Raw genomic sequence first — 27,881 nt, 5'->3', positions numbered from 1 at the left:
GGTATATAATGATAGTGTAATAGGTATTGAGACAGGCCGTCCACTTGTCGTGTTGTAGCGGCTGGTCGAGAGGACACTATTAGGGGTAAATGTCACCCCCTGTACAAGACAGACGTGATGGAGATGTTATGGACCATATATCCGCCCCCGGCGGCCCATATCACCAGGAGATCTCGCTGGATACACCCGATAGTTGATGGCCAACAGGCCGACGCTCATTCCATACTCGGTACGTAGGTAGACACAAGCATTCTCGTTTTCATGGGAAAGTCTCACTTAAATTTTCACCAGAGAAACACAAGAAATTAAAACTGAAATATATAATCAGATAGATACGTTATTTCCTTTAAGTCCTTATACATGCTGTTTGTATCACAGGGACCTGCCACGATTTTTTTAAACTAAGAGTATACATATATATATATTATAGTATCAAGGGTATGAACTCCGCGGTCGAGAAAAACCGACCTATTTTTTTTAAAACCGTGATTATTTTAATAAATGGGCTCTATACATCATCCACAATCTCCGTTGGAGGTGTCATGACCCGTACTTTGTAGAAACTCCATTTAAACATCGTGTAGCTCACTTACTTTAATTAACCGTCACAGCTATGTTCATTTTTCTCTCGGAACGCTTCTCGACTTTACATATCGTGACTACATTATGGAAATTATGTAATGTTGTGCTTGTGGGTAAACTCGAGAAGCGTTCCGAAGAACAAATGAACATGGCGGTGACGGTTAAAGTAAGTGAGCTACACGATGTTTAAATGGTGTTTCTACAAAGTACGGGTCATGACACCTCCAAAGGAGATTGTGGATGAACACAGTTATGGGTAGTGTTTACCATCACAAGCGTTGATTTTGTGATTTTGGCTTTGTTTTTGAGGTTCCCATTAGAGCCGAGACGACATTTCGACCGGTCTACCTAGCATATTTTTCGTAAATTTCCCGATTCATCAAACCACAACTTCGTCAATACTTGGCCAATTTTGTTCATCAAGCACTCAATGGAAAGATAAATTATTTCTCTTTAAGGTAAGATATCCGTCAATGTTGTATAGAGCCCATTTATCAAATTAATCACGGTTTTAAAAAAAATAGGTCCGTTTTTCTCGACCGCGGAGTTCATACCCTTGATACTATAATATATATATGTATACTATTGGATAAAAATTTTCGTGCCAGGTCCCTGTGGTTTGTATGAATGTTTTACTATTTAACCAATATATTAAATCGATATTTATTCGATAATCATCCTCGATACCCCAGGAGTTCCGATCACATGCAATCTGTACACCCCTTGACTATCACATAGTAAACCTGAAGACAACAGAACAGAACGGGTATTTTAGTCCTTTGACATGTACACCGAAAAAGCCGTGTAACGGTGCACTGCGGTTGACTGTGTGACTTTGAAGCAGGCCTGGGATTGGTTCAGATTTTTTTCTCATGAACTGCCTTCAGTTTTACTGTGAGATAGTCCAGGGGCGTAGAGATCGTAAGTGATCGGAACTCCTGGAGTATCGAGGATGCCCGATAATAAGCTATACAGTATCAATTTTAGTGGTATTACTAATTACACAGTTATACCAATCTCTGGGGGCCAACGGAATCAATTCGTTATTGTAGTGTTTGTATCATTTGATAACAATTCATAAATGCTCCCTCGGTATACTTGAAATATAGTATGCTCCCTGAGCATGCGCAGAAAGAGTAATAAAAAGCAAGCGGACACCAGCAATGGCTTTGTGACATGTGTTTAATCACGACTGATTAGATTCGAATCTGAAACCATCCCAAATGGGAATACAACATATGGCGACGAGGATGGGATCCCTATTTGTTTAAGGGATACATTTTGAAATGGCGGCGTCTGTCAATGCGGATATCGGAGGGATTCCCCAGTTTGAGTGTCATGGTGAACCAACGTCAATCGGGGCAAGATGGAAAAAATGGCGTAGGGCATTTGAACTGTTCGTGACAGGTAAAGGGGTTACAGATCCTGAACAGAAGAAAGCGTTATTATTGCATTGCGGAGGAATGCAGATGCAAGACATATTTTACACGTTCCCTAATGTAACTCCAGGGACCACACAAACTGTTTATTCGGTGGCGTTAGATCAGCTAGACCAGTATTTCACCCCCCAAGTCAATGTTCCATTTGAGAGACATTTATTCAGAAATATTTCACAACAGCCCTCAGAGACAATTGATCAATTAATAACACGATTGCGTCAAAAAGCGGAGTTCTGTGATTTTATTGATGTCAACGAGCAAATCCGGGATCAGGTGATAGAAAAATGTTTATCTCACAATCTAAGGAGGAAATTACTTGAAAAAGGGAGAAATCTGACTTTAGACCAATTACAGACGGTAGCTAGAGCGATGGAAACTAGTGAAAAACAGGCCGTTAGTATTGAAGGTACTACACCACGTGGTGAGCAGGTCAATCGAGTGCACCAAACTAGCAAGCGTCGGAGTGATTCTGATCGCCAAACCGGAAACCGGAAGCAATGTTATCGTTGTGGAAGTAATGCACACTTACAGAAGTCTGACTCGTGTTCTGCGAAGGATAAGGAATGTTTCAAGTGTCACAAGATAGGACATTTCTCAAAAATGTGCAAGACTAAACCCGAAGCGTACCAGGGAACACCAAAACACAAAGGAAAGACACCAAGCAAACAAAAGGTACGTTTAGTTGAAACAAGTGATGATGACTATGCTTTTTCAATTGGTGACGATTGTAAACAACCCACAGTTCCAGTCAGCATTGGAGGGATACATGACGTGCCTATGATCATTGACTCTGGTTCCAGCTGTAACGTTATAAGTAAACAGCTATGGGAAAATTTGAAAACCAAACATGTAGACTGTGTGTCGAGAAAATCTGAAAAGAAACTCTACGTGTACGGAAGTGAGAAATCCATGGATGTAATGGGATGTTTCGTGGCACAAGTCTCAGTGGGTAACAACGGTAGGTCTATAAGCGCAGAGTTCACTGTGGTGAAAGAGAAAGGTCAAGCCCTCCTGGGTTACAAGACGGCAACTGAACTGGGTGTGTTGAAAATTGGTGTCAATAATGTAAACACGGTACAACAATTAGTGCCTGATGAACTTGTACAGAAATACAAATCGTGCTTCAGTGGCCTTAGGAAACTGAAATCTTTTCAACTAGACATTCCTATTGATGAGACAGTTAAACCAGTAGCACAGAATATGCGGAGGATACCGTTTGCACTCAGAGATAAACTGGAAGCCAAACTTGAGGAACTTGAGAAACTTGATGTGATTGAGAAAGCTGAAGGCCCCACTCCCTGGGTTTCGCCAGTGGTGGTTGTTCCAAAAGGTCAGTCTGATATTCGTCTGTGTGTTGATATGAGAAGAGCAAATGAGGCGATCATCAGAGAACGACACCCTATACCTACAGTAGAAGAGGTACTGTATGATTTGAACCAAAGTACAGTGTTCAGCAAGTTGGACATTAAGTGGGCATTCCATCAACTTGAACTTAGTGAAGCATCCAGGTCGATAACTACATTTGTTACTCACCAAGGGCTTTATCGCTATAAGAGACTCATGTTTGGGATTTCTTGTGCACCTGAAATGTACCAACGTGTCATTCAGCAGGCTCTACATGGATGTGCTGGGGTACGCAATATCTTTGATGATATTATTGTACATGCTCCTACAGTTGAGGAACACGATGCAAGATTAGAGGCTCTACTCCAGACAATTCAGGAAAAAGGTTTGACCTTGAATAGAGACAAATGTGAGTTCCGTATGACAGAGTTGATGTTTATGGGACATTTGTTATCAGCCAGAGGAATTGGTCCAGACGAGGAAAAGGTCAGAGCAGTGATTGAGACGAGACAGCCAAACAGTCCAGCCGAGGTAAGAAGTTTTCTCGGACTAGTGAACTATGTGGGAAGGTTTATCCCTGATTTGTCTACAGTGGCTGAACCACTTAGTAGGCTCACCAAGAAAAGTGAACCATTTGTATGGCAAAGCGCACAGGAAACTGCGTTTAGAGAGTTGAAAGCTAGATTAGCTAATACCAAGACCTTGGGGTACTTTGACCGTAAAGCCAAGACTATCTTAGTCACTGATGCCAGTCCTGTCGGATTGGGCGCTGTCCTTGTGCAGGAAATAAATGGTGAGCATCGCGTTATATGCTACATCAGTAAGAGCTTGACCAACACAGAGCGTAGATATTCTCAGACGGAACGAGAAGCTCTCGGAATAGTTTGGGCATGTGAACGGCTACACATGTACTTGTATGGTACAGAATTTGAACTACACACAGACCATAAACCACTGGAATGCATTTATTCTGCTACATCTGCTGTCAAGGCAAGTGCTCGTATACACCGTTGGGTTCTGAGACTTCAACCCTACCATTACACTGTGAAGTACATACCTGGGTCCAAAAACATAGCAGATAGTTTGTCAAGGCTGATTAGTGACAAGTCCAAGGGAGACCACTCTGGTAACCTTGAGGACAGTGTCACAGCAGGTGATGATGATGAATATGTGAGATTTGTGGCCAAGACTGCAACACCTAGAGCTATGACTACTCGTGAAATAGAGGAAGCGTCCGCAGTAGATCCGGAATTGATCGATGTGAGGAAATGTTTACAGAACAATCAGTGGCACAAGTTGGAGAACAAACGCTATCTACCTATCAAAGATGAGCTGTGTGTTATAGGAAAACTCGTATTGCGCGGCACCAGGATTTTAATTCCAACCAGTCTGTCCAATAAGATACTAGAGATCGCGCATGAGGGACACCCTGGTGTAGTTTGTATGAAACGACTTCTCCGTACTAAGGTATGGTGGCCAGGAATAATAAAGATGTGGAAAGATTTTGTAAAACATGTCATGCATGTCAAGTAGTTGGTATGCCTCAAGCACCTGAACCAATGAAACCAACGGAACTACCTACTGGCCCATGGCAACATGTATCAGCAGATCTCATGTCGCTCCCATCTGGAGATTACTTATTTGTGGTTGTAGACTATTACAGTCGATATTATGAGGTCCACACCATGAGGACGACAACTACGGAAAGGATCATCCGGAGCTTGAAACAAATATTCATGATTCATGGATTACCAGTCTCTATAACTACAGACAACGGACCACAATTTGTCAGTGGATTGTTTGCTGATTACCTGGCAGAACAGGGGATTGAGCACAGAAGAGTTACGCCCCTTTGGCCGCAAGCTAATGGGGAGGTAGAGAGGCAAAATCGGTCTCTACTAAAAAGAGTAAGGACAGCCCAGATAGAGAAAAGAGACTGGAGAGAGGAGATAGACAAATATTTGATGTGTTACAGAACAACACCTCATTCTGTTACTGGTGTGAGTCCAGCTGAACTGTTATTCAAGCGCAAGTTGAGAACGCGTCTACCAGGAATTGAGGAGTATCCAGGAGAGGATATCGATGTACGCGATCGCGACAGTGAACAAAAAGGAAAAAGTAAAATATATGCGGACAGAACGCGAAATGCTAAAGTTAGAAGTGATGTTAACGCTGGAGACACTGTTCTTCTAAAGCAGGAGAGACAAAATAAACTAACTCCAACATTTGAGGAGGAACCATATAAAGTTGTTACCAGGTCAGGTAACATGGTAGTTGTCGGAAACGATGATGTACAATACCGTAGAAACATTACAAAAGTGAAAAGGTACCATGAGCGCGAGAAGGATGTTGGTGAGACTCAAGAGCAGCCCAATATTCATAGGGAATACAACGCGACAGAGATGCGCGCTCCAATTGAGATTGAGAATCGGGCAACATCGCGCCAAGACTATGTAATACCTGGCGATGATTGTGCAACACCTCGCGATGATCGTGCAACACCTCGCGAAGATCGTGCAACACCTCGCGAAGATCGTACAGCACCCTATGAGCGCCCAGTGAGGTCTACAAGACTTCCGTCGAGGTTCAAAGACTTTGAAGTGACCATAACATGAACTTGGTTAAAAGTTATTAATCTTACTCGATACGTTTACACGTATATTAGTATTGTGTTGCTAAAAGCAGTGTTATATTTTCAGTTTGTTTTCAAAGACTGTTTAAAAAAATAAGTTTTGAAGTTTTAGGTGTTCAAAGTTAATGGTTCATAACCAATATGAGAATTGTGAAGGGTAAAGTTATTTTCTGGAAAAGGAGGGATGTAGTGTTTGTATCATTTGATAACAATTCATAAATGCTCCCTCGGTATACTTGAAATATAGTATGCTCCCTGAGCATGCGCAGAAAGAGTAATAAAAAGCAAGCGGACACCAGCAATGGCTTTGTGACATGTGTTTAATCACGACTGATTAGATTCGAATCTGAAACCATCCCAAATGGGAATACAACAGTTATAACTACAGTTCATTACACACACATTATAGGAATCTTATAGAAATCTTGACGAAGAATAAAAATTGTTGACTTATAACTAAATGTTTAAATTCGCTGTGAGTGTGTTATAAACGTGTTTTACTGTAGTTTTCAATATTAATTGATTTTTAAGCCACAAAATCTAATTATTGTCAGGATAGGCGTATCGATTTTAATTAATTTTAAACTACAATTTTAAATAATTTTAAAAACATTCAACAGGTATAAACTTATAGGTACCTTTTCATTTGTCCTAGATGATAGAATTCTGTAAATGAACATAAAAATAATATACTATAAAGTTAGAAGATTTATATTATTGCCTTTCCCTAACAACACAAAAAGATTAACAACTATGTAGTCTCTTAACAATTAGATATGCTTTTGGGTTAAACATCTATTTAAATTTTGATACCAGAAATCAAATGCTAATATTGCAAGGATTTTTTTATCAGGAACTCAAATTGAAAAAAAAAAGAAAAAAAGATACTATCTGTTCCTGTAAAAGGGCTACAATGTTAATTAGATACAAATTTCGTTACCAAAAAGTAAAACAAAGTATTTTAAAACTTACTACATTTTCTATCTTATTCGGCATACTTGATACCACATATGTACCAATATTCACCCAATCAGAGATGTCCATTTTGTTACCATTTTTGGAAGTGTTCCAATGTTTTTCAGCAAATTTCATAACCCCTACTTACCACTTTTTATCTTTACCTGACAATTTCTAAATTTCAACCAATCAGGGGGCCTCCATTTTGTTACCATAGAAACCAATATGTTTGAAAAAGATACAATGTTATTCAACATACCTCATAAACACTATACACTGTACCAATTTTCATATAAATCTGACATGATCAAAATTCAGCCAATCAGAGGCCTCCAGTTTTTTATCATAACAACTAATATTTTTGAGTGCGTTACCATTATATCACAGGGGCCCGTAACTACTGTTCATATTATAACATATATTTTTAGTCACTGGGTACGTTAAGGGATATAACGTACCCAGTGACTGAAAATATATATTATAATATAAACAGTAGTTACGGACCCCTGTGATTATATTCAGCATTCTAAATTGTTACTATATATTAATTTCACATATATCGGACAAAGAAATCTTAAACTAGAAATGTATAGCTAGGTAAATTAACAAAGTAGTGCTCCGTCGCTACCTGCCCTCACTTTGTTTAAGTCACCTCTGATTTTTATTTTGAAACTAAATTTAAACAGAGACAGAAAATGTCCTGAGATTATTTTCAATGCATTATGAAATTCTGCACACACATTTTCACGGGATGAAATGAGATGACAACGATCAAAGTTTCGTTTTCTTCCAAAAATGCTACTTCATTTTTTTTTTTAATGAAATTTCCCGTTAAAAATCTAGAAGAAATGGCTCAGATATAAAGTATACGATCTACTCAAATGATTTATGAATAACAAAATATTTGAATATTTGGAAAAGGATTCCATCTTCGCATGTTTGTGCAGATAGTTTTAATGACAATGAAGACAAAGTTTACAGGCCTTCTTGTTTTTTTTTTAAATCTGTAGTGCTATTTAGAGAGAAAACATATTTCGATATGCAAAGTTCAAAGAAATTTGGGCTGTGGGCAGTTTCTATGGGATATTCAACATTGAACTCCACCTTTATGGAGTTTTGATGGAGTTGGGCGTAGGTTGGTTACACTACAGTATATACACCACGCACATGTTTTGTAGCTAATGTCTATAATTGTTGTATTGTTCTCACGTTACATGTAGTCATCTTTATACACTGTAAATCCCATGCATGTTTCACAATGAAATAGTATTATAAACTCTATCTCAGTTGGTTATTAGTGTAAAACATCCTGTTTTCACCAGCGATTAAAATTCGCAGATTTCGCGGGCGATAAGGAATCACGAAATTAAATCTCCAAGAAACTGTTTAAAATACAGGAAAGGTAGAACTCCAGATGTCTAGATCGTGAAATCAAATCTCCGTGAAACTGTCTAAAATACAGGTGAGATTGGACTCCAGATGTCTAGATCGTGAAATCAAATCTCCGTGAAACTGTCTAAAATACAGGTGAGATTGGACTCCAGATGTCTAGATCGTCAAATTAAATCTCCGTGAAACTGTCTAAAATACAGGTAAGGTAGGACTCCGGATGTCTAGATCGTGAGATTAAATCTCTGTGAAACTGTCTAAAATACAGGTAAGATAGGACTCCAGATGTCTAGATCGTGAAATTAAATCTCTGTGAAACTGTTTAAAATACAGGTAACATAGGACTCCAGATGTCTAGATCGTGAAATGAAATCTCCGAGAAAATGTTTAAAATACAGGTAAGATAGGACTCCAAATGTCTAGATCATGAAATTAAATCTCCGTGAAACTGTCTTAAACACAGGCAAGGTAGGACTCCAGATGTCTAGATCGTGAAATTAAATCTCCGAGAAAATGTTTAATATACAGGTAAGGTAGAACTCCAGATGTCTAGATCGTGAAATTAAATCTCTGTGAAACTGTTTAAATACAGGTATAGTAGGACTCCAAATGTCTAGATCATAAAATTAAATGTCCGTGAAACTGTTTAAAATACAGGTAAGATAGGACTCCAGATGTCTAGATCATGAAATTAAATCTCCGAGAAAATGTTTAAAATACAAGTAAGATAGGACTCCAAATGTCTAGATCATGAAATTAAATCTCCGTGAAACTGTCTAAAACACAGGTAAGGTAGGACTCCAGATGTTTAGATCGTGAAATTAAATCTCTGTGAAACTGTTTAAAATACAGGTATAGTAGGACTCCAAATGTCTAGATCATAAAATTAAATCTCCGAGAAAATGTTTAAAATACAGGTAAGATAGGACTCCAAATGTCTAGATCATGAAATTAAATCTCCGTGAAACTGTCTAAAATACAGGTAGAATAGGACTCCAGATGTCTTGATCGTGAAATTAAATCTCTGTGAAACTGTTTAAAATACAGGTAAGATAGGACTCCAAATGTCTAGATCGTGAAATTAAATCTCTGTGAAACTGTTTAAAATACAGGTAAGGTAAGACTCCAGATGTCTAGATCGTGAAATTAAATCTCTGTGAAACTGTTTAAAATACAGGTAAGGTAGGACTCCAGATGTCTAGATCGTGAAATGAAATCTCAAAGAAAATGTTTAAAATACAGGTAAGGTAGAAATCCAGATGTCTAGATCGTGAAATTAAATCTCTGGGAAACTATTTAAAATACAGGTAAGGTAAGACTTCAGATGTCTAGATCGTGAAATTAAATCTCCGAAAAACTGTTTAAAATACAGGTAAGATAGGACTCCAGATGTCTAGATCATGAAATTAAATCTCTGTGAAACTGTTTAAAATACAGGTAAGGTAGGACTCCAGATGTCTAGATCGTGAAATTAAATCTCCGAGAAAATGTTTAAAATACAGGTAAGGTAAGACTTCAGATGTCTAGATCGTGAAATTAAATCTCCGAAAAACTGTTTAAAATACAGGTAAAGTAGAACTCCAGATGTCTAGATCGTCAAATTAAATCTCTGTGAAACTGTTTAAAATACAGGTAGAATAGGACTCCAGATGTCTAGATCGTGAAATTAAATCTCTGTGAAACTGTTTAAAATACAGGTAAGATAGGACTCCAAATGTCTAGATCGTGAAATTAAATCTCTGTGAAACTGTTTAAAATACAGGTAAGGTAAGACTCCAGATGTCTAGATCGTGAAATTAAATCTCTGTGAAACTGTTTAAAATACAGGTAAGGTAGGACTCCAGATGTCTAGATCGTGAAATGAAATCTCCGAGAAAATGTTTAAAATACAGGTAAGGTAGAAATCCAGATGTCTAGATCGTGAAATTAAATCTCTGGGAAACTATTTAAAATACAGGTAAGGTAAGACTTCAGATGTCTAGATCGTGAAATTAAATCTCCGAAAAACTGTTTAAAATACAGGTAAGATAGGACTCCAGATGTCTAGATCATGAAATTAAATCTCTGTGAAACTGTTTAAAATACAGGTAAGGTAGGACTCCAGATGTCTAGATCGTGAAATTAAATCTCCGAGAAAATGTTTTAAATACAGGTAAAGTAAGACTTCAGATGTCTAGATCGTGAAATTAAATCTCCGAAAAACTGTTTAAAATACAGGTAAGATAGGACTCCAGATGTCTAGATCATGAAATTAAATCTCTGTGAAACTGTTTAAAATACAGGTAAGGTAAGACTTCAGATGTCTAGATCGTGAAATTAAATCTCCGAAAAACTATTTAAAATACAGGTAAGATAGGACTCCAGATGTCTAAATCGTGATATTAAATCTCTGTGAAAATAGGTTTGTATACAGTTTGTTTACAGTTTGTTTACAGTTCGTTTACAAATTGTTTACAATTTGTTTACAGTTTGTTTACAGTTGTTTACAGCTTGTTTACACACACCGACTCTTATTGGTCATCTCCAAACTATCTTTATTCTGAACGGTTACATATGACTTCCACCTTTGGACTATTTTTCATAACGCAATTCCTTTCAAATTGCATTTATAAAAGGTAGTTGCATATGTTATGCATAAACAACAATAATTTATTTATATTAAGCTATTATATGTTATGTATGACGTAATATGTGGTTGTTGAATTTAATATTTAAATTTATAAAATTTACAAGACGAGTGACTGCTGTTTATCTATTGACCTAAACTTACGTTCAGGTAGTTAATTGTAGTGATGTATTTTTAAAATTAATAATGGAAAACAAAACTGACCCACATCAAGTCCATGGAACATAAATACGGAAAATAAAAAAACCACATTTAATATAGATATATTATGCCAATATGACAAAAAAAATGACCGAATATATGCTATTATATATATCATTTGATTTGGTTTAATTAATTAATGGTAATATTCTAAGGAAATAAAAGAACAAAACATTGATTAAAATAAGTATAAAGAAGCAAATGAAAAAGTGATTATTTTTGCGTTCATACCTGAATGTTGAAAGTTTTGACGTTTTGGAAACACTTTCTCGTAAATCATTCCATAATGATGGTCCACTATACTTACCGTATACATGGTTATTTTTGCTAGTGCTAACTTCGCGATTTGCATGTATAAAATTTTCACGGTATTGTTATTTTCATGATAGTTAGATACACTTTCATGTACAGAATTTTACACGTGGGCAAATGTTCACAATCAAGCGGCCTCACGTCATTACTCTTACACGTGGGCCAATGTTCACAATCAAGCGGCCTCACGTCATTAATCTTACACGTGGGCCAATGTTCACAATCAAGCGGCCTCAGGTCATTAATTTTACACGTGGGCCAATGTTCACAATCAAGCGGCCTCACGTCATTAATTTTACACGTGGGCAAATGTTCACAATCAAGCGGCCTCTACACGTGGGAAAATGTTCACAATCAAGCGGCCTCTACACGTGGGCCAATGTTCACAATCAAGCGGCCTCACGTCATTAATTTTACACGTGGTCCAATGTTCACAATCAAGCGGCCTCACGTCATTAATTTTACACGTGGGCAAATGTTCACAATAAAGAGGCCTCTACACGTGGGCAAATGTTCACAATCAAGCGGCCTCTACACGTGGGCCAATGTTCACAATCAAGCGGCCTCACGTCATTAATTTTACACGTGGGCCAATGTTCACAATCAAGCGGCCTCACGTCATTAATTTTACACGTGGACCAATGTTCACAATCAAGCGGCCTCTACACGTGGGCCAATGTTAACAATCAAGCGGCCTCACGTCATTAATTTTACACGTGGGCCAATGTTAACAATCAAGCGGCCTCACGTCATTAATTTTACACGTGGGCCAATGTTCACAATCAAGCGGCCTCTACACGTGGGCCAATGTTCACAATCAAGCGGCCTCACGTCATTAATTTTACACGTGGTCCAATGTTCACAATCAAGCGGCCTCACGTCATTACTCTTACACGTGGGCCAATGTTCACAATCAAGCGGCCTCAGGTCATTAATTTTACACGTGGGCCAATGTTCACAATCAAGCGGCCTCACGTCATTAATTTTACACGTGGGCAAATGTTCACAATCAAGCGGCCTCTACACGTGGGAAAATGTTCACAATCAAGCGGCCTCTACACGTGGGCCAATGTTCACAATCAAGCGGCCTCACGTCATTAATTTTACACGTGGGCCAATGTTCACAATCAAGCGGCCTCACGTCATTAATTTTACACGTGGGCAAATGTTCACAATAAAGAGGCCTCTACACGTGGGCAAATGTTCACAATCAAGCGGCCTCTACACGTGGGCCAATGTTCACAATCAAGCGGCCTCACGTCATTAATTTTACACGTGGGCCAATGTTCACAATCAAGCGGCCTCACGTCATTAATTTTACACGTGGGCCAATGTTCACAATCAAGCGGCCTCTACACGTGGGCCAATGTTAACAATCAAGCGGCCTCACGTCATTAATTTTACACGTGGGCCAATGTTCACAATCAAGCGGCCTCACGTCATTAATTTTACACGTGGGCCAATGTTCACAATCAAGCGGCCTCTACACGTGGGCCAATGTTCACAATCAAGCGGCCTCTACACGTGGGCCAATGTTCACAATCAAGCGGCCTCACGTCATTAATTTTACACGTGGTCCAATGTTCACAATCAAGCGGCCTCACGTCATTACTCTTACACGTGGGCCAATGTTCACAATCAAGCGGCCTCATGTCATTAATCTTACACGTGGGCCAATGTTCACAATAAAGCGGCCTCAGGTCATTAATTTTACACGTGGGCCAATGTTCACAATCAAGCGGCCTCACGTCATTAATTTTACACGTGGGCAAATGTTCACAATCAAGCGGCCTCTACACGTGGGAAAATGTTCACAATCAAGCGGCCTCTACACGTGGGCCAATGTTCACAATCAAGCGGCCTCACGTCATTAATTTTACACGTGGGCCAATGTTCACAATCAAGCGGCCTCACGTCATTAATTTTACACGTGGGGCAATGTTCACAATCAAGCGGCCTCACGTCATTAATTTTACACGTGGGCAAATGTTCACAATCAAGCGGCCTCACGTCATTACTCTTACACGTGGGCCAATGTTCACAATCAAGCGGCCTCACGTCATTAATCTTACACGTGGGCCAATGTTCACAATCAAGCGGCCTCAGGTCATTAATTTTACACGTGGGCCAATGTTCACAATCAAGCGGCCTCACGTCATTAATTTTACACGTGGGCAAATGTTCACAATCAAGCGGCCTCTACACGTGGGAAAATGTTCACAATCAAGCGGCCTCTACACGTGGGCCAATGTTCACAATCAAGCGGCCTCACGTCATTAATTTTACACGTGGTCCAATGTTCACAATCAAGCGGCCTCACGTCATTAATTTTACACGTGGGCAAATGTTCACAATAAAGAGGCCTCTACACGTGGGCAAATGTTCACAATCAAGCGGCCTCTACACGTGGGCCAATGTTCACAATCAAGCGGCCTCACGTCATTAATTTTACACGTGGGCCAATGTTCACAATCAAGCGGCCTCACGTCATTAATTTTACACGTGGACCAATGTTCACAATCAAGCGGCCTCTACACGTGGGCCAATGTTAACAATCAAGCGCCCTCACGTCATTAATTTTACACGTGGGCCAATGATCACAATCAAGCGGCCTCACGTCATTAATTTTACACGTGGGCCAATGTTCACAATCAAGCGGCCTCTACACGTGGGCCAATGTTCATAATCAAGCGGCCTCTACACGTGGGCCAATGTTCACAATCAAGCGGCCTCACGTCATTAATTTTACACGTGGTCCAATGTTCACAATCAAGCGGCCTCACGTCATTACTCTTACACGTGGGCCAATGTTCACAATCAAGCGGCCTCAGGTCATTAATTTTACACGTGGGCCAATGTTCACAATCAAGCGGCCTCACGTCATTAATTTTACACGTGGGCAAATGTTCACAATCAAGCGGCCTCTACACGTGGGAAAATGTTCACAATCAAGCGGCCTCTACACGTGGGCCAATGTTCACAATCAAGCGGCCTCACGTCATTAATTTTACACGTGGGCCAATGTTCACAATCAAGCGGCCTCACGTCATTAATTTTACACGTGGGCAAATGTTCACAATAAAGAGGCCTCTACACGTGGGCAAATGTTCACAATCAAGCGGCCTCTACACGGTGGGCCAATGTTCACAATCAAGCGGCCTCACGTCATTAATTTTACACGTGGGCCAATGTTCACAATCAAGCGGCCTCACGTCATTAATTTTACACGTGGACCAATGTTCACAATCAAGCGGCCTCTACACGTGGGCCAATGTTAACAATCAAGCGGCCTCACGTCATTAATTTTACACGTGGGCCAATGTTAACAATCAAGCGGCCTCACGTCATTAATTTTACACGTGGGCCAATGTTCACAATCAAGCGGCCTCTACACGTGGGCCAATGTTCACAATCAAGCGGCCTCTACACGTGGGCCAATGTTCACAATCAAGCGGCCTCACGTCATTAATTTTACACGTGGTCCAATGTTCACAATCAAGCGGCCTCACGTCATTACTCTTACACGTGGGCCAATGTTCACAATCAAGCGGCCTCACGTCATTAATCTTACACGTGGGCCAATGTTCACAATAAAGCGGCCTCAGGTCATTAATTTTACACGTGGGCCAATGTTCACAATCAAGCGGCCTCACGTCATTAATTTTACACGTGGGCAAATGTTCACAATAAAGAGGCCTCTACACGTGGGAAAATGTTCACAATCAAGCGGCCTCTACACGTGGGCCAATGTTCACAATCAAGCGGCCTCTCATTATTTTACACGTGGGCCAATGTTCACAATCAAGCGGCACATCTAATGTGGGCAATGTTCACAATCAAGCGGCCTCTACACGTGGGCCAATGTTCACAATCAAGCGGCCTCTACACGTGGGCCAATGTTCACAATCAAGCGGCCTCTACACGTGGGCCAATGTTCACAATCAAGCGGCCTCTACACGTGGGCCAATGTTCACAATCAAGCGGCCTCTACACGTGGGCCAATGTTCACAATCAAGCGGCCTCTACACGTGGGCCAATGTTCACAATCAAGCGGCCTCTACACGTGGGCCAATGTTCACAATCAAGCGGCCTCTACACGTGGGCCAATGTTCACAATCAAGCGGCCTCTACACGTGGGCCAATGTTCACAATCAAGCGGCCTCACACACGTGGCCAATGTTCACAATCAAGCGGCCTCTACACGTGGGCCAATGTTCACAATCAAGCGGCCTCTACACGTGGCGTTCACAATCAGGGCCACTGGCAATGTTCACAATCAAGCGGCCTCTACACGTGGGCCAATGTTCACAATCAAGCGGCCTCTACACGTGGGCCAATGTTCACAATCAAGCGGCCTCTACACGTGGGCCAATGTTCACAATCAAGCGGCCTCTACACGTGGGCCAATGTTCACAATCAAGCGGCCTCTACACGTGGGCCAATGTTCACAATCAAGCGGCCTCACGTCATTAATTTTTAGACGTGGGCCAATGTTCACAATCAAGCGGCCTCTACACGTGGGCCAATGTTCACAATCAAGCGGCCTCTACACGTGGGCCAATGTTCACAATCAAGCGGCCTCTACACGTGGGCCAATGTTCACAATCAAGCGGCTCTACACGTGGGCCAATGTTCACAATCAAGCGGCCTCTACACGTGGGCCAATGTTCACAATCAAGCGGCCTCTACACGTGGGCCAATGTTCACAATCAAGCGGCCTCACACGTGGCCAATGTTCACATTCAAGCGGCCTTACAGTGGGCCATCATCACCGTGAATTACAAATCAAGCGGCCTCTACACGTGGGCCAATGTTCACAATCAAGCGGCTCTACACGTCTGTTACAATCAAGCGGCCTCTACACGTGGGCCAATGTTCACAATCAAGCGCCTCTACACGTGGGCCAATGTTCACAATCAAGCGCCTTACACGTGGCAATGTTCACAATCAAGCGGCCTCATCGTGGGCCAATGTTCACAATCAAGCGGCCTCTACACGTGGGCCAATTTCACAATCAAGGACATTGACACTGCAGATTGTTACACATCAGGACATGGACGTAGATTGTTACATTTCTATCATGGACATTACGCCAGATTGTTACATCTTATCAACATTGGCATGATGTTACATTCTTATCATGGACATTACGCGTGATTGTTACATTCTTATCATGGACATTGGACGCAGATTGTTACATTCTTATCATGGACATTGGACGCTAAATGTTCTCTTAATGCTTGACATTGTTACATTCTTATCATGGACATTGGACGCTAGATTGTTACATTCTTATCATGGACATTGGACACTAGATTGTTACATTCTTATCATGGACATTGGACACTAGATTGTTACATTCTTATCATGGACATTGAACGCTAGATTGTTACATTCTTATCATGGACATTGAACGCTAGATTGTTACATTCTTATCATGGACATTGACGCTAGATTGTTACATTCTTATCATGGACATTGACCAGATTGTTACATTCTTATCATGGACATTGGACGCTAGATTGTTACATTCTTATCATGGACATTGGACGCTAGATTGTTACATTCTTATCATGGACATTGGACGCTAGATTGTTACATTCTTATCATGGACATTGGACGCTAGATTGTTACATTCTTATCATGGACATTGGACGCTAGATTGTTACATTCTTATCATGGACATTGGACACTAGATTGTTACATTCTTATCATGGACATTGAACGCTAGATTGTTACATTCTTATCATGGACATTGGACGCCAGATTGTTACATTCTTATCATGGACATTGGACGCTAGATTGTTACATTCTTATCATGGACATTGGACGCTAGATTGTTACATTCTTATCATGGACATTGGACGCTAGATTGTTACATTCTTATCATGGACATTGGACGCTAGATTGTTACATTCTTATCATGGACATTGAACGCCAGATTGTTACATTCTTATCATGGACATTGGACGCTAGATTGTTACATTCTTATCATGGACATTGGACGCTAGATTGTTACATTCTTATCATGGACATTGGACGCCAGATTGTTACATTCTTATCATGGACATTGAACGCCAGATTGTTACATTCTTATCATGGACATTGAACGCCAGATTGTTACATTCTTATCATGGACATTGGACGCCAGATTGTTACATTCTTATCATGGACATTGAACGCCAGATTGTTACATTCTTATCATGGACATTGAACGCTAGATTGTTACATTCTTATCATGGACATTGAACGCTAGATTGTTACATTCTTATCATGGACATTGAACGCCAGATTGTTACATTCTTATCATGGACATTGAACGCCAGATTGTTACATTCTTATCATGGACATTGAACGCTAGATTGTTACATTCTTATCATGGACATTGAACGCTAGATTGTTACATTCTTATCATGGACATTGAACGCCAGATTGTTACATTCTTATCATGGACATTGAACGCCAGATTGTTACATTCTTATCATGGACATTGAACGCTAGATTGTTACATTCTTATCATGGACATTGAACGCCAGATTGTTACATTCTTATCATGGACATTGGAACGCCAGATTGTTACATTCTTATCATGGACATGAGCATTGGACATGCTAGATTGTTACATTCTTATCATGGACATTGAACGCCAGATTGTTACATTCTTATCATGGACATTGGACGCTAGATTGTTACATTCTTATCATGGACATTGAACGCCAGATTGTTACATTCTTATCATGGACATTGAACGCCAGATTGTTACATTCTTATCATGGACATTGAACGCCAGATTGTTACATTCTTATCATGGACATTGAACGCCAGATTGTTACATTCTTATCATGGACATTGGACGCTAGATTGTTACATTCTTATCATGGACATTGGACGCCAGATTGTTACATTCTTATCATGGACATTGGACGCTAGATTGTTACATTCTTATCATGGGCTTTGGTCACTAGATTGTTACATTCTTATCATGGACATTGGACGCTAGATTGTTACATTCTTATCATGGACATTGGACGCTAGATTGTTACATTCTTATCATGGACATTGGACGCTAGATTGTTACATTCTTATCATGGACATTGGACGCCAGATTGTTACATTCTTATCATGGACATTGGACGCTAGATTGTTACATTCTTATCATGGACATTGGACGCTAGATTGTTACATTCTTATCATGGACATTGGACGCTAGATTGTTACTTTCTTATCATGGGCTTTGGTCACTAGATTGTTACATTCTTATCATGGACATTGGACGCTAGATTGTTACATTCTTATCATGGACATTGGTCACTAAATTGTTACATTCTTATCATGGACATTGGACGCTAGATTGTTACATTCTTATCATGGACATTGGACGCCAGATTGTTACATTCTTATCATGGACATTGGACGCTAGATTGTTACATTCTTATCACGGACATTGGACGCTAGATTGTTACATTCTTATCATTGACATTGGACGCAGATTGTTACATTCTTATCATGGACATTGGACGCTAGATTGTTACATTCTTATCATCATTGGACGCAGATTGTTACATTCTTATCATGGACATTGGACGCTAGATTGTTACTTACATTCTTATCATGGACATTGGACGCTAGATTGTTACATTCTTATCATGGACATTGTACTATTGTATTCATTATCATGGACATTGGACGCTAGATTGTTACATTCTTATCATGGGCTTTGGTCACTAAATTGTTACATTCTTATCATGGACATTGGACGCTAGATTGTTACATTCTTATCATGGACATTGGACGCTAGATTGTTACATTCTTATCATGGACATTGGACGCTAGATTGTTACATTCTTATCATGGACATTGGACGCTAGATTGTTACATTCTTATCATGGACATTGGACGCTAGATTGTTACATTCTTATCATGGACATTGGACGCTAGATTGTTACATTCTTATCATGGGCTTTGGTCACTAGATTGTTACATTCTTATCATGGACATTGGACGCTAGATTGTTACATTCTTATCATGGACATTGGACGCCAGATTGTTACATTATTATCATGGACATTGGACGCCAGATTGTTACATTCTTATCATGGACATTAGACGCCAGATTGTTACATTTTTATCATGGACATTGGATGCCAGATTGTTACATTCTTATCATGGACATTAGACGCCAGATTGTTACATTCTTATCATTGACATTGGACGCTAGATTGTTACATTCTTATCATTGACATTGGACGCCAGATTGTTACATTCTTAGCATGGACATTGGACGCCAGATTGTTACATTATTATCATGGACATTGGACGCTAGATTGTTACATTATTATCATGGACATTGGACGCTAGATTGTTACATTCTTATCATGGACATTGAACGCTAGATTGTCAGGCGCGGATCCAAGGGGGGAGGCGGACCCGGCGTACGCCCCCCTTAAAATAGGAGAGAGAAAAAAAAAGAAAAGGGAAAAAGAAGGGAAAAAGAAAGAGGGGAGGGAAGGAAAAGAAAGAAGAAAGAAAAAATAGAGGGAGAAAGGAAAAGGGGAAAAAATAAGGAATTAGATAAAGAGTGAGAATTAGACAGAAAGCTCCATTTCCTACCTTTACCGTTTGATGTTATCATTTTAAAATCTAAATGTATTCGACTTTGTGGTACATACATGCATGAACATAGGATTTTATCTCCATCGCTTAAAATGTACAATGTAAATCCCTTCAAGTATTTACTTTTTCCTAAAAAAAACCGATAAAATCCCAATATATTAGATAATTTATTGTCAATAATATTCAATATTGACAGGTTATATCTCGATATCCTTAGCAAATAAAAGAAAAGGGGGAGGGGGTGGGTATAAGGAATTGTAGCTGGCCATGAGTCTTCGCTGGTTGACTATATGCCATGCCCTTCGTTCTCCAGGTTGTAAATGACATATTACACTTTTTTGATTCAGCATTAAAGTCCTGTATTAAATCCGACTATCAATTCACAAATGTGTGCGTACTTTCAAAACGCCAGTTACAAGATTACTACTGACGTCGAATGCTTCTAGAAGCTATTTATTTGTCCTAAGAAAATGTGTGTAAAGAAAAAAGTGGAAAATTAAACCAAATGAAGAACCAAATGCGACAGAAAATAAGAGCTTCTAGGGGTCTGGGTGCACACCATGGCCAGATGCCTTCCTTTTTTGTTTCAACAAAAACATATCTTACCGATAATGTTATAAGATGGGACAAACGATGTTAAAAAATTAATGCACATGACAAAAGGCTCCCTATTAGAAAACAGGATGATAGTAATAATTCCAGGCAGCGTCTGGCCATAGACAGACCACTAGCCTACTTTTCTGTCATTGTCCAATACACGAATTATGAAGATTGTGTATGTTAGTGAAAATAAATTATCTAATCTGACAGATAATGTATAAAAGTAAAAGCTTATATCGTTAAAAAAGTTCACATACATTTTTATTAGTCCTATAAAAACCTTCAATAGGCGACCCCTAGCTGCAATATTGTAGCTCAAAAGTATTTTAGACTGAAAATGGTGTCTTCTTTAGAGCTATAATTGTTCCTTATTACTGCAAATGGAGCAAAGTGATGATTATGTAAACCATTATCAAACGTTTGTTTTACATTTTATCGTACTTGTTTGATATAGCTTACCTACTAGGCAATAAAAACGAACCACATAAAATATCAAATTCTCATCGAGGCATTATTTGTTTACATTATACATATGAAGGTCTTTCAGAAGGGAATTTATACGGCAAGTTCACAAAATGTGATTTTGACGTTTTGTGAGCGGTACGGTAGATAGTAAGCATGGTATTTATGTTTGTTTTGGACAAAAATAATATGTAAATGCATAGTAGGCCGGGTACGTATGTTCGTTCTAGGCGGCCCCCAGACCCCCATCCTTTTCTTTGCTTCGTGCCTCTATAAATATTTAGATTTTAGGCAGTGCAATTCTGTAACTTTATATTCAAAATATGACATTAGACGTCAAAAATAATAAACGAACATTTTTACATGGCTTCAATTATTTTTTTGGAAAAAGTGTACATGAAGTCCTCAGAAAGCAGGATTTATTAGCATTTATTCGAGGGCTTCTGGGGGCCTAGGCGATAGGCCCCAGACCCCCACCCTTCTTCGCTTTATGTCCATATAAATATTACGATTTTGATATTGCAATTCTGTAAGTAAAAAATTAAATCAAAACTTCAAATAAAAAATATGACACTTGACACGAAAACCATAAATAAACATCATTAAATGGCTTCAATTATTTTCTGGAAAATGTGTTCATGAAATCCTCAGAATGCAGGATTTTGCACCATTTATTCTAGAGCTTCTGGGGGCCTAGGCGGTCCCCAGACCCCTCGCCTGATTTGCTTGGTCACACGCCCCCTCTAACCTCAAAACCTGAATCCGCCCCTGATTGTTACATTCTTATCATGGACATTGGACGCCAGATTGTTACATTTTTATCATTGACATTGGATGCCAGATTGTTACATTCTTGATAATTAGGACATAATTTGTTGATGTCTTGACATAAATATTTATGTTTGTTTATGGCCATGTAAACTATTCACATAAATAAGGTCTTCTCTAAGATCGATGAACCTTTATGTGAACGTTACCTCGGAAACATGATATTGCATCACCTTTACGTTGCAGACGAGGCGGAGCTGGATGCGACGGACATTAAAACATGCCTCAGAGTGGTCATACAGGCCAAGTTAGAGCGACAAGGCTTTATCTATCTTCCTGCAAAAGAGCGCTATAGTGTGGAAAAAGTCACAAACGCCGAGGACGCCATCAAGTTGACAGAGGAGTGGATGAAAACGGACGGAGCTCAAGAACTATTAGGGAAGAAAAAAGACAACAGCTTCACCAAATGGCTTAAGTAGGTCAGACAGATTCCACAGCCGTCCCCTGTGGTTAGTTAAGTAACATGTTCATTAATTTATGCAATTTCAACTTTTTGCGGTATTGTTGAAATACTTCTTTATATATCATTTGCTTGCAAAGCATGTGACTACATTTTCTTTAAATGGAAAAAATGAAAGTAGTCCTATAGAATAGATGTTATTAAGACCATTTTATATGTAACTCGCGTATAGCATTGAAAGCCTCGTGTACAAAAAGGACACGGACTATCGTATCGACAGATATAAAGTGGAATCAGCATCGAGCTTTACTTATTGTAAAAATCATTCTGTCATCCATGTTTGATTATATCATAACGACATTCTTTAATGTATTTTTAACTAAATTGGGGATTTCGATCATCAGATCCGAAGGTTATGTCCTTCGTCATGCGCCGTGCGTAAACTTTTCATTTAAACGACTTCTTCTCAATAACCAAAAGGCCAAAGGTACTGATATTTGGCATGTAGCATATCGGGATGTAGGGCTACCAAAATTGTTAACCTTGACATTCATTCAATGTCACAGAGGTCAAATAGGCTAAAAAAATTAACGACTTTTTGTGAATATGGGCCTGTAGCTTGCTAGCACGAAGGGTTATCAAATTCGTTCACATGAATGGCATTCGCCTTTATTCAAGGTCACAGAGGTCAAACAGGCTTCAGTTTTTAAACGTCTTGTCAATAACTAAGACATCTAGAGGCCTGATACTCGTGCTGTAATATGCTGTGATGCAAGGACTATTAGCTTTGTTTAAATTAATGACCTTGACCTACTATTAAGGTCACAGTTTTCAAATAAATCAGAAACATACAAAATCCTACAGAAGAATTCATAGTATACAATGCCTGATTGTTAGTCATAGAAAAGGTGAGCATTTTCAGCTTTTTTGATCCTTTCGTATTTTTGTCACTACCGCATACATTTTGTTTAATTGTACCAATAGTCAGATAACCGCTAAGGCCCATATGGGCCTTTTTTATTGCAATATGTGCGCTGTGAATGAGTTTGCAATAGGACCAAACATGTTTGCTTCTAGTAAATGAAGATAAAACAGAATAGACCAATTGTACGTATGTTGCTTTTGTCAATGTTTGTTATCTAACAGTTTGATATACATTTACATATTGTTATAATGTGTTGATTTTACAATATCGTGATGGTATTCATGCATTTTTCCAAAAGTAACAATCGTTTGTTCGATGTAATATTTTTCTCTTATGTGTTTGTCAACTAACAGTTAGATATAAAATTACATATGCCTTTAATTTATTGATTTTAAAATATCTTGATGGAGTTCAGCTTTCAAAAGTGAGAATCGTTTGGGTAATGACTTCAGTCATTAGTGAGTTAACTAAATCTCACACATAAACTATAATAATTCTGTTTATTTCTTACTGAACTAATGATAGTATTACAGATTTTTTTAAACCACATGCTTGCTGTAAGTTGTCCCATGTGTTTTCCATCCCTCACTTTCACAGAATTCGAACTGGTACTATTAATTTAGGCCTATCCGTCTGTCTATCACGCTGTCGTTTGCGCTCCTAAAACCTGTACATACGTGTAGTCATAGCTTTGTTTGTAAATTAGAAATATTCAAATCTGATTGGCCTATTCGTTTCCGCACTCGAATATTCTAATATATTCAGTATATTCTTATATATTTACATTTCCGTTTTCTCTTTGCTATATAAACTTACCAACTGCGAAATCGTTTAAACTTGCGTAAACGCAAAGGTTGCTACGCAAAAGTAGTGTGAATGTGCATCAGATTAGGCCTATTGTATCTGTATTGACTAATCTTCAATATAATGCATGTATGAATGTAATGTAAATCTTAAATTATATAAAAAAAAATATTTAACAAATATTGTATAAATGGGATGTAAAAAAAAAGATAAAGTTAATGTGGAACTATATTTTGTGTACTCTCTGAATTTGACAACATTTCCCGCCAAATTGAAGCCAGTTGTTCCGGGATTCCTTCAATCGACCGGCTGTTCCAACAATCATATAACATTGAACAATTTTCTATTGTATTTGAACATTTGATTTAAATGAAATGGTTGGTCGAAATGTAAATATAAGGAATTTAACGCGTGTCATTTAAAATATCTGTTCAAAAAATGCAGTTTACACACCAGTAAACAACAAAAAAAAATCCTTAAATATCGCATATTTAAACACTTCAAAACAGAAACTATTATATAGTAAAGATATAATAGTAAAACACTCGTGATACAAATATTTAGCTTCTGTAATCAAGGTAAACTGTTTTTATGGAAATTCATTTAATTAACTAAATTGATAAGTTGGGGGGGGGGATATGGAATCATTTTTTAAATCAGTTTTTGACAAAAATTTGTATTTTTGTTAATGATATAATTCTTGTTCAGGTTGAAGTTCATAAGACTTTCCTAGGTGTATTGAGGGTGATATCACGATAAATCTATCGATTTCTATATAATAATTTGTAAAGAGTTTGACAACCCTGAGATTTTCCTGTTTTATTTTTATCTCATGTAGGTTTTTGAAATAAGAGGTGAAAGAAAAAACATGTCCGTATGCTCGTTTTTGAGCTAATGCCACTTAAATATATATATCTGAAAACTTTTGAAATTTAGTTAATTTTTCCTATCATGGCTGTTATTGTACATGTTCTAAATTTAAACAGTCATTGCTGTTATTGTACATGTTCTATATTCAGTCCTTGCTGTTATTGTACATGTTCTATATTTAAACAGTCAATTCTGTTAATGGACATGTTCTATATTTAAAGTCATTGCTGTTACTGTACATGTTCTATATCTTAACAGTCATTGCTGTTATTGTACATGTTCTATATTTAAACAGTCAATTCTGTTATTGTACATGTTCTATATCTAAACATTCCTTGCTGTTATTGTACATGTTCTGTATAGAGTCATGGCTGTTATGTACATGTTCTATATCTAAACAGTCATTGCTGTTATTGTACATGTTCTATATTTAAACAGTCATGGCTGTTATTGTACATATTCTATATCTAAACAGTCATTGCTGTTATTGTACATGTTCTATATTTAAACAGTCATTGCTGTTACTGTACATGTTCTATATTTAAAGTCATTGCTGTTATTGTACATGTTCTATATCTAAACAGTCATTGCTGTTATTGTACATGTTCTATATTTAAACAGTCATGGCTGTTATTGTACATGTTCTATATCTAAACAGCCATTGCTGTTATTGTACATGTTCTATATTTAAACAGTCATTGCTGTTATTGTATACGTTCTATATCTAAACAGTCATTGCTGTTATTGTACATGTTCTATATTTAAACAGTCATTGCTGTTATTGTACATGTTCTATATTTAAACAGTCATTGCTGTTATTGCACATGTTCTATATTTAAACAGTCATTGCTGTTACTGTACATGTTCTATATCTAAACAGTCATTGCTGTTATTGTACATGTTCTATATTCAGTCATTGCTGTTATTGTACATGTTCTATATTTAAACAGTCATTGCTGTTATTGTATACGTTCTATATTTAAACAGTCATTGCTGTTATTGTACATGTTCTATATTTAAACAGTCATTGTTGTTATTGTACATGTTCTATATTCAGTCATTGCTGTTATTGTTCATGTTCTATATTCAGTCATTGCTGTTATTGTACATGTTCTATATTTAAACAGTCATTGCTTTTATTGTACATGTTCTATATTTAAACAGTCATGGCTGTTATTGTACATGTTCTATATTTAAACAGTCATGGCTGTTATTGTACATGTTCTATATTCAGTCATTGCTGTTATTGTACATGTTCTATATTTAAACAGTCATTGCTGTTATTGTACATGTTCTATATTTAAACAGTCACTGCTGTTATTGTATACGTTCTATATTTAAACAGTCATTGCTGTTATTGTATACGTTCTATATTTAAACAGTCATTGCTGTTATTGTATACGTTCTATATTTAAACAGTCATTGCTGTTATTGTACATGTTCTATATTTAAACAGTCATTGCTGTTATTGTACATGTTCTATATTTAAACAGTCATTGCTGTTATTGTACATGTTCTATATTTAAACAGTCATTGCTGTAATTGTACATGTTCTATATCTAAACAGTCATTGCTGTTATTGTACATGTTCTATATTTAAACAGTCATTGCTGTTATTGTACATGTTCTATATTTAAACAGTCATTTAAACAGTCATTGCTGTTATTGTACATGTTCTATATTTAAACAGTCATTGCTGTTATAGTATACGTTCTATATTTAAACAGTCATTGCTGTTATTGTATACGTTCTATATTTAAACAGTCATTGCTGTTATTGTACATGTTCTATATTTAAAGTCATTGCTGTTATTGTACATGTTCTATATATAAACAGTCATTGCTGTTATTGTACATGTTCTATATTTAAACAGTCATTGCTGTTATTGTATACGTTCTATATTTAAACAGTCATTGCTGTTATTGTACATGTTCTATATTTAAAGTCATTGCTTTTATTGTACATGTTCTATATTTAAACAGTCATTGCTGTTATTGTACATGTTCTATATTTAAACAGTCATTGCTGTTATTGTACATGTTCTATATCTAAACAGTCATTGCTGTTATTGTACATGTTCTATATTTAAACAGTCATTGCTGTTATTGTATACGTTCTATATTTAAACAGTCATTGCTGTTATTGTACATGTTCTATATTTAAACAGTCATTGCTGTTATTGTATACGTTCTATATTTAAACAGTCATTGCTGTTATTGTATACGTTCTATATTTAAACAGTCATTGCTGTTATTGTACATGTTCTATATTTAAACAGTCATTGCTGTTATTGTACATGTTCTATATTTAAACAGTCATTGCTGTTATGTATATGTTCTATATCTAAACAGTCATTGCTGTTATTGTACATGTTCTATATTTAAACAGTCATTGCTGTTATTGTACATGTTCTATATTTAAAGTCATTGCTTTTATTTGAAAAGATTCATTATTTCGTGTCAATAATGATAAATTTCCATTTCTGTGATAAAACATATCTAATTATGATAATTTGTTTATCTTACTTGATGCAGTACGACTGTCCTCTGCATTCTAATCAAATGCACTGTATATTCCGTCCATAACAGAGTTATCTGCCCTGTATCGATTGTTACATCATCATTTTGAAAGCAAATGTCTTTTATTTTTCAAATGTGATGGTACGCTCAAAAACCATGATGTAGCAATCTATACCTGCCTGTCCCAATGACAAATAAATCTGATATATTCACATACGACATATTTTATGTACTCATGTATATGCGTGTAATATGCAAAAATAGACAGTACATTTTCGCTAGGATGTAACTTTCGCAATTGATCAAAATTTGCAAACAAGTGAATATTTTACTTTCTTTCTTTTACTACATCATAAAAAGTTATTGTCTAAAATTATA

The 27,881-nt window shown here is 37.7% G+C and overlaps 1 protein-coding gene across 1 annotated transcript; it reads left to right on the top strand.

Moving 5' to 3' along the window:
- Positions 1-25,637, top strand: LOC138321970 (uncharacterized). The gene is made up of 2 exons (XM_069266025.1): positions 1-229; positions 22,172-25,637. Exons 1-2 carry the CDS (start codon positions 118-120, stop codon positions 22,402-22,404), a joined length of 345 nt encoding a protein of 114 aa, XP_069122126.1. The 5' UTR covers positions 1-117; the 3' UTR covers positions 22,405-25,637.
- Positions 25,638-27,881: the final 2,244 nt, after the last annotated feature.

The sequence above is a fragment of the Argopecten irradians genome, chromosome 4, assembly GCF_041381155.1.
Source record: "Argopecten irradians isolate NY chromosome 4, Ai_NY, whole genome shotgun sequence".
NCBI lineage: Eukaryota > Metazoa > Mollusca > Bivalvia > Pectinida > Pectinidae > Argopecten > Argopecten irradians.
The sequence above is the reverse complement of the archived record's forward strand: the minus strand, read 5'-3'. Positions and strand labels throughout refer to the sequence as shown.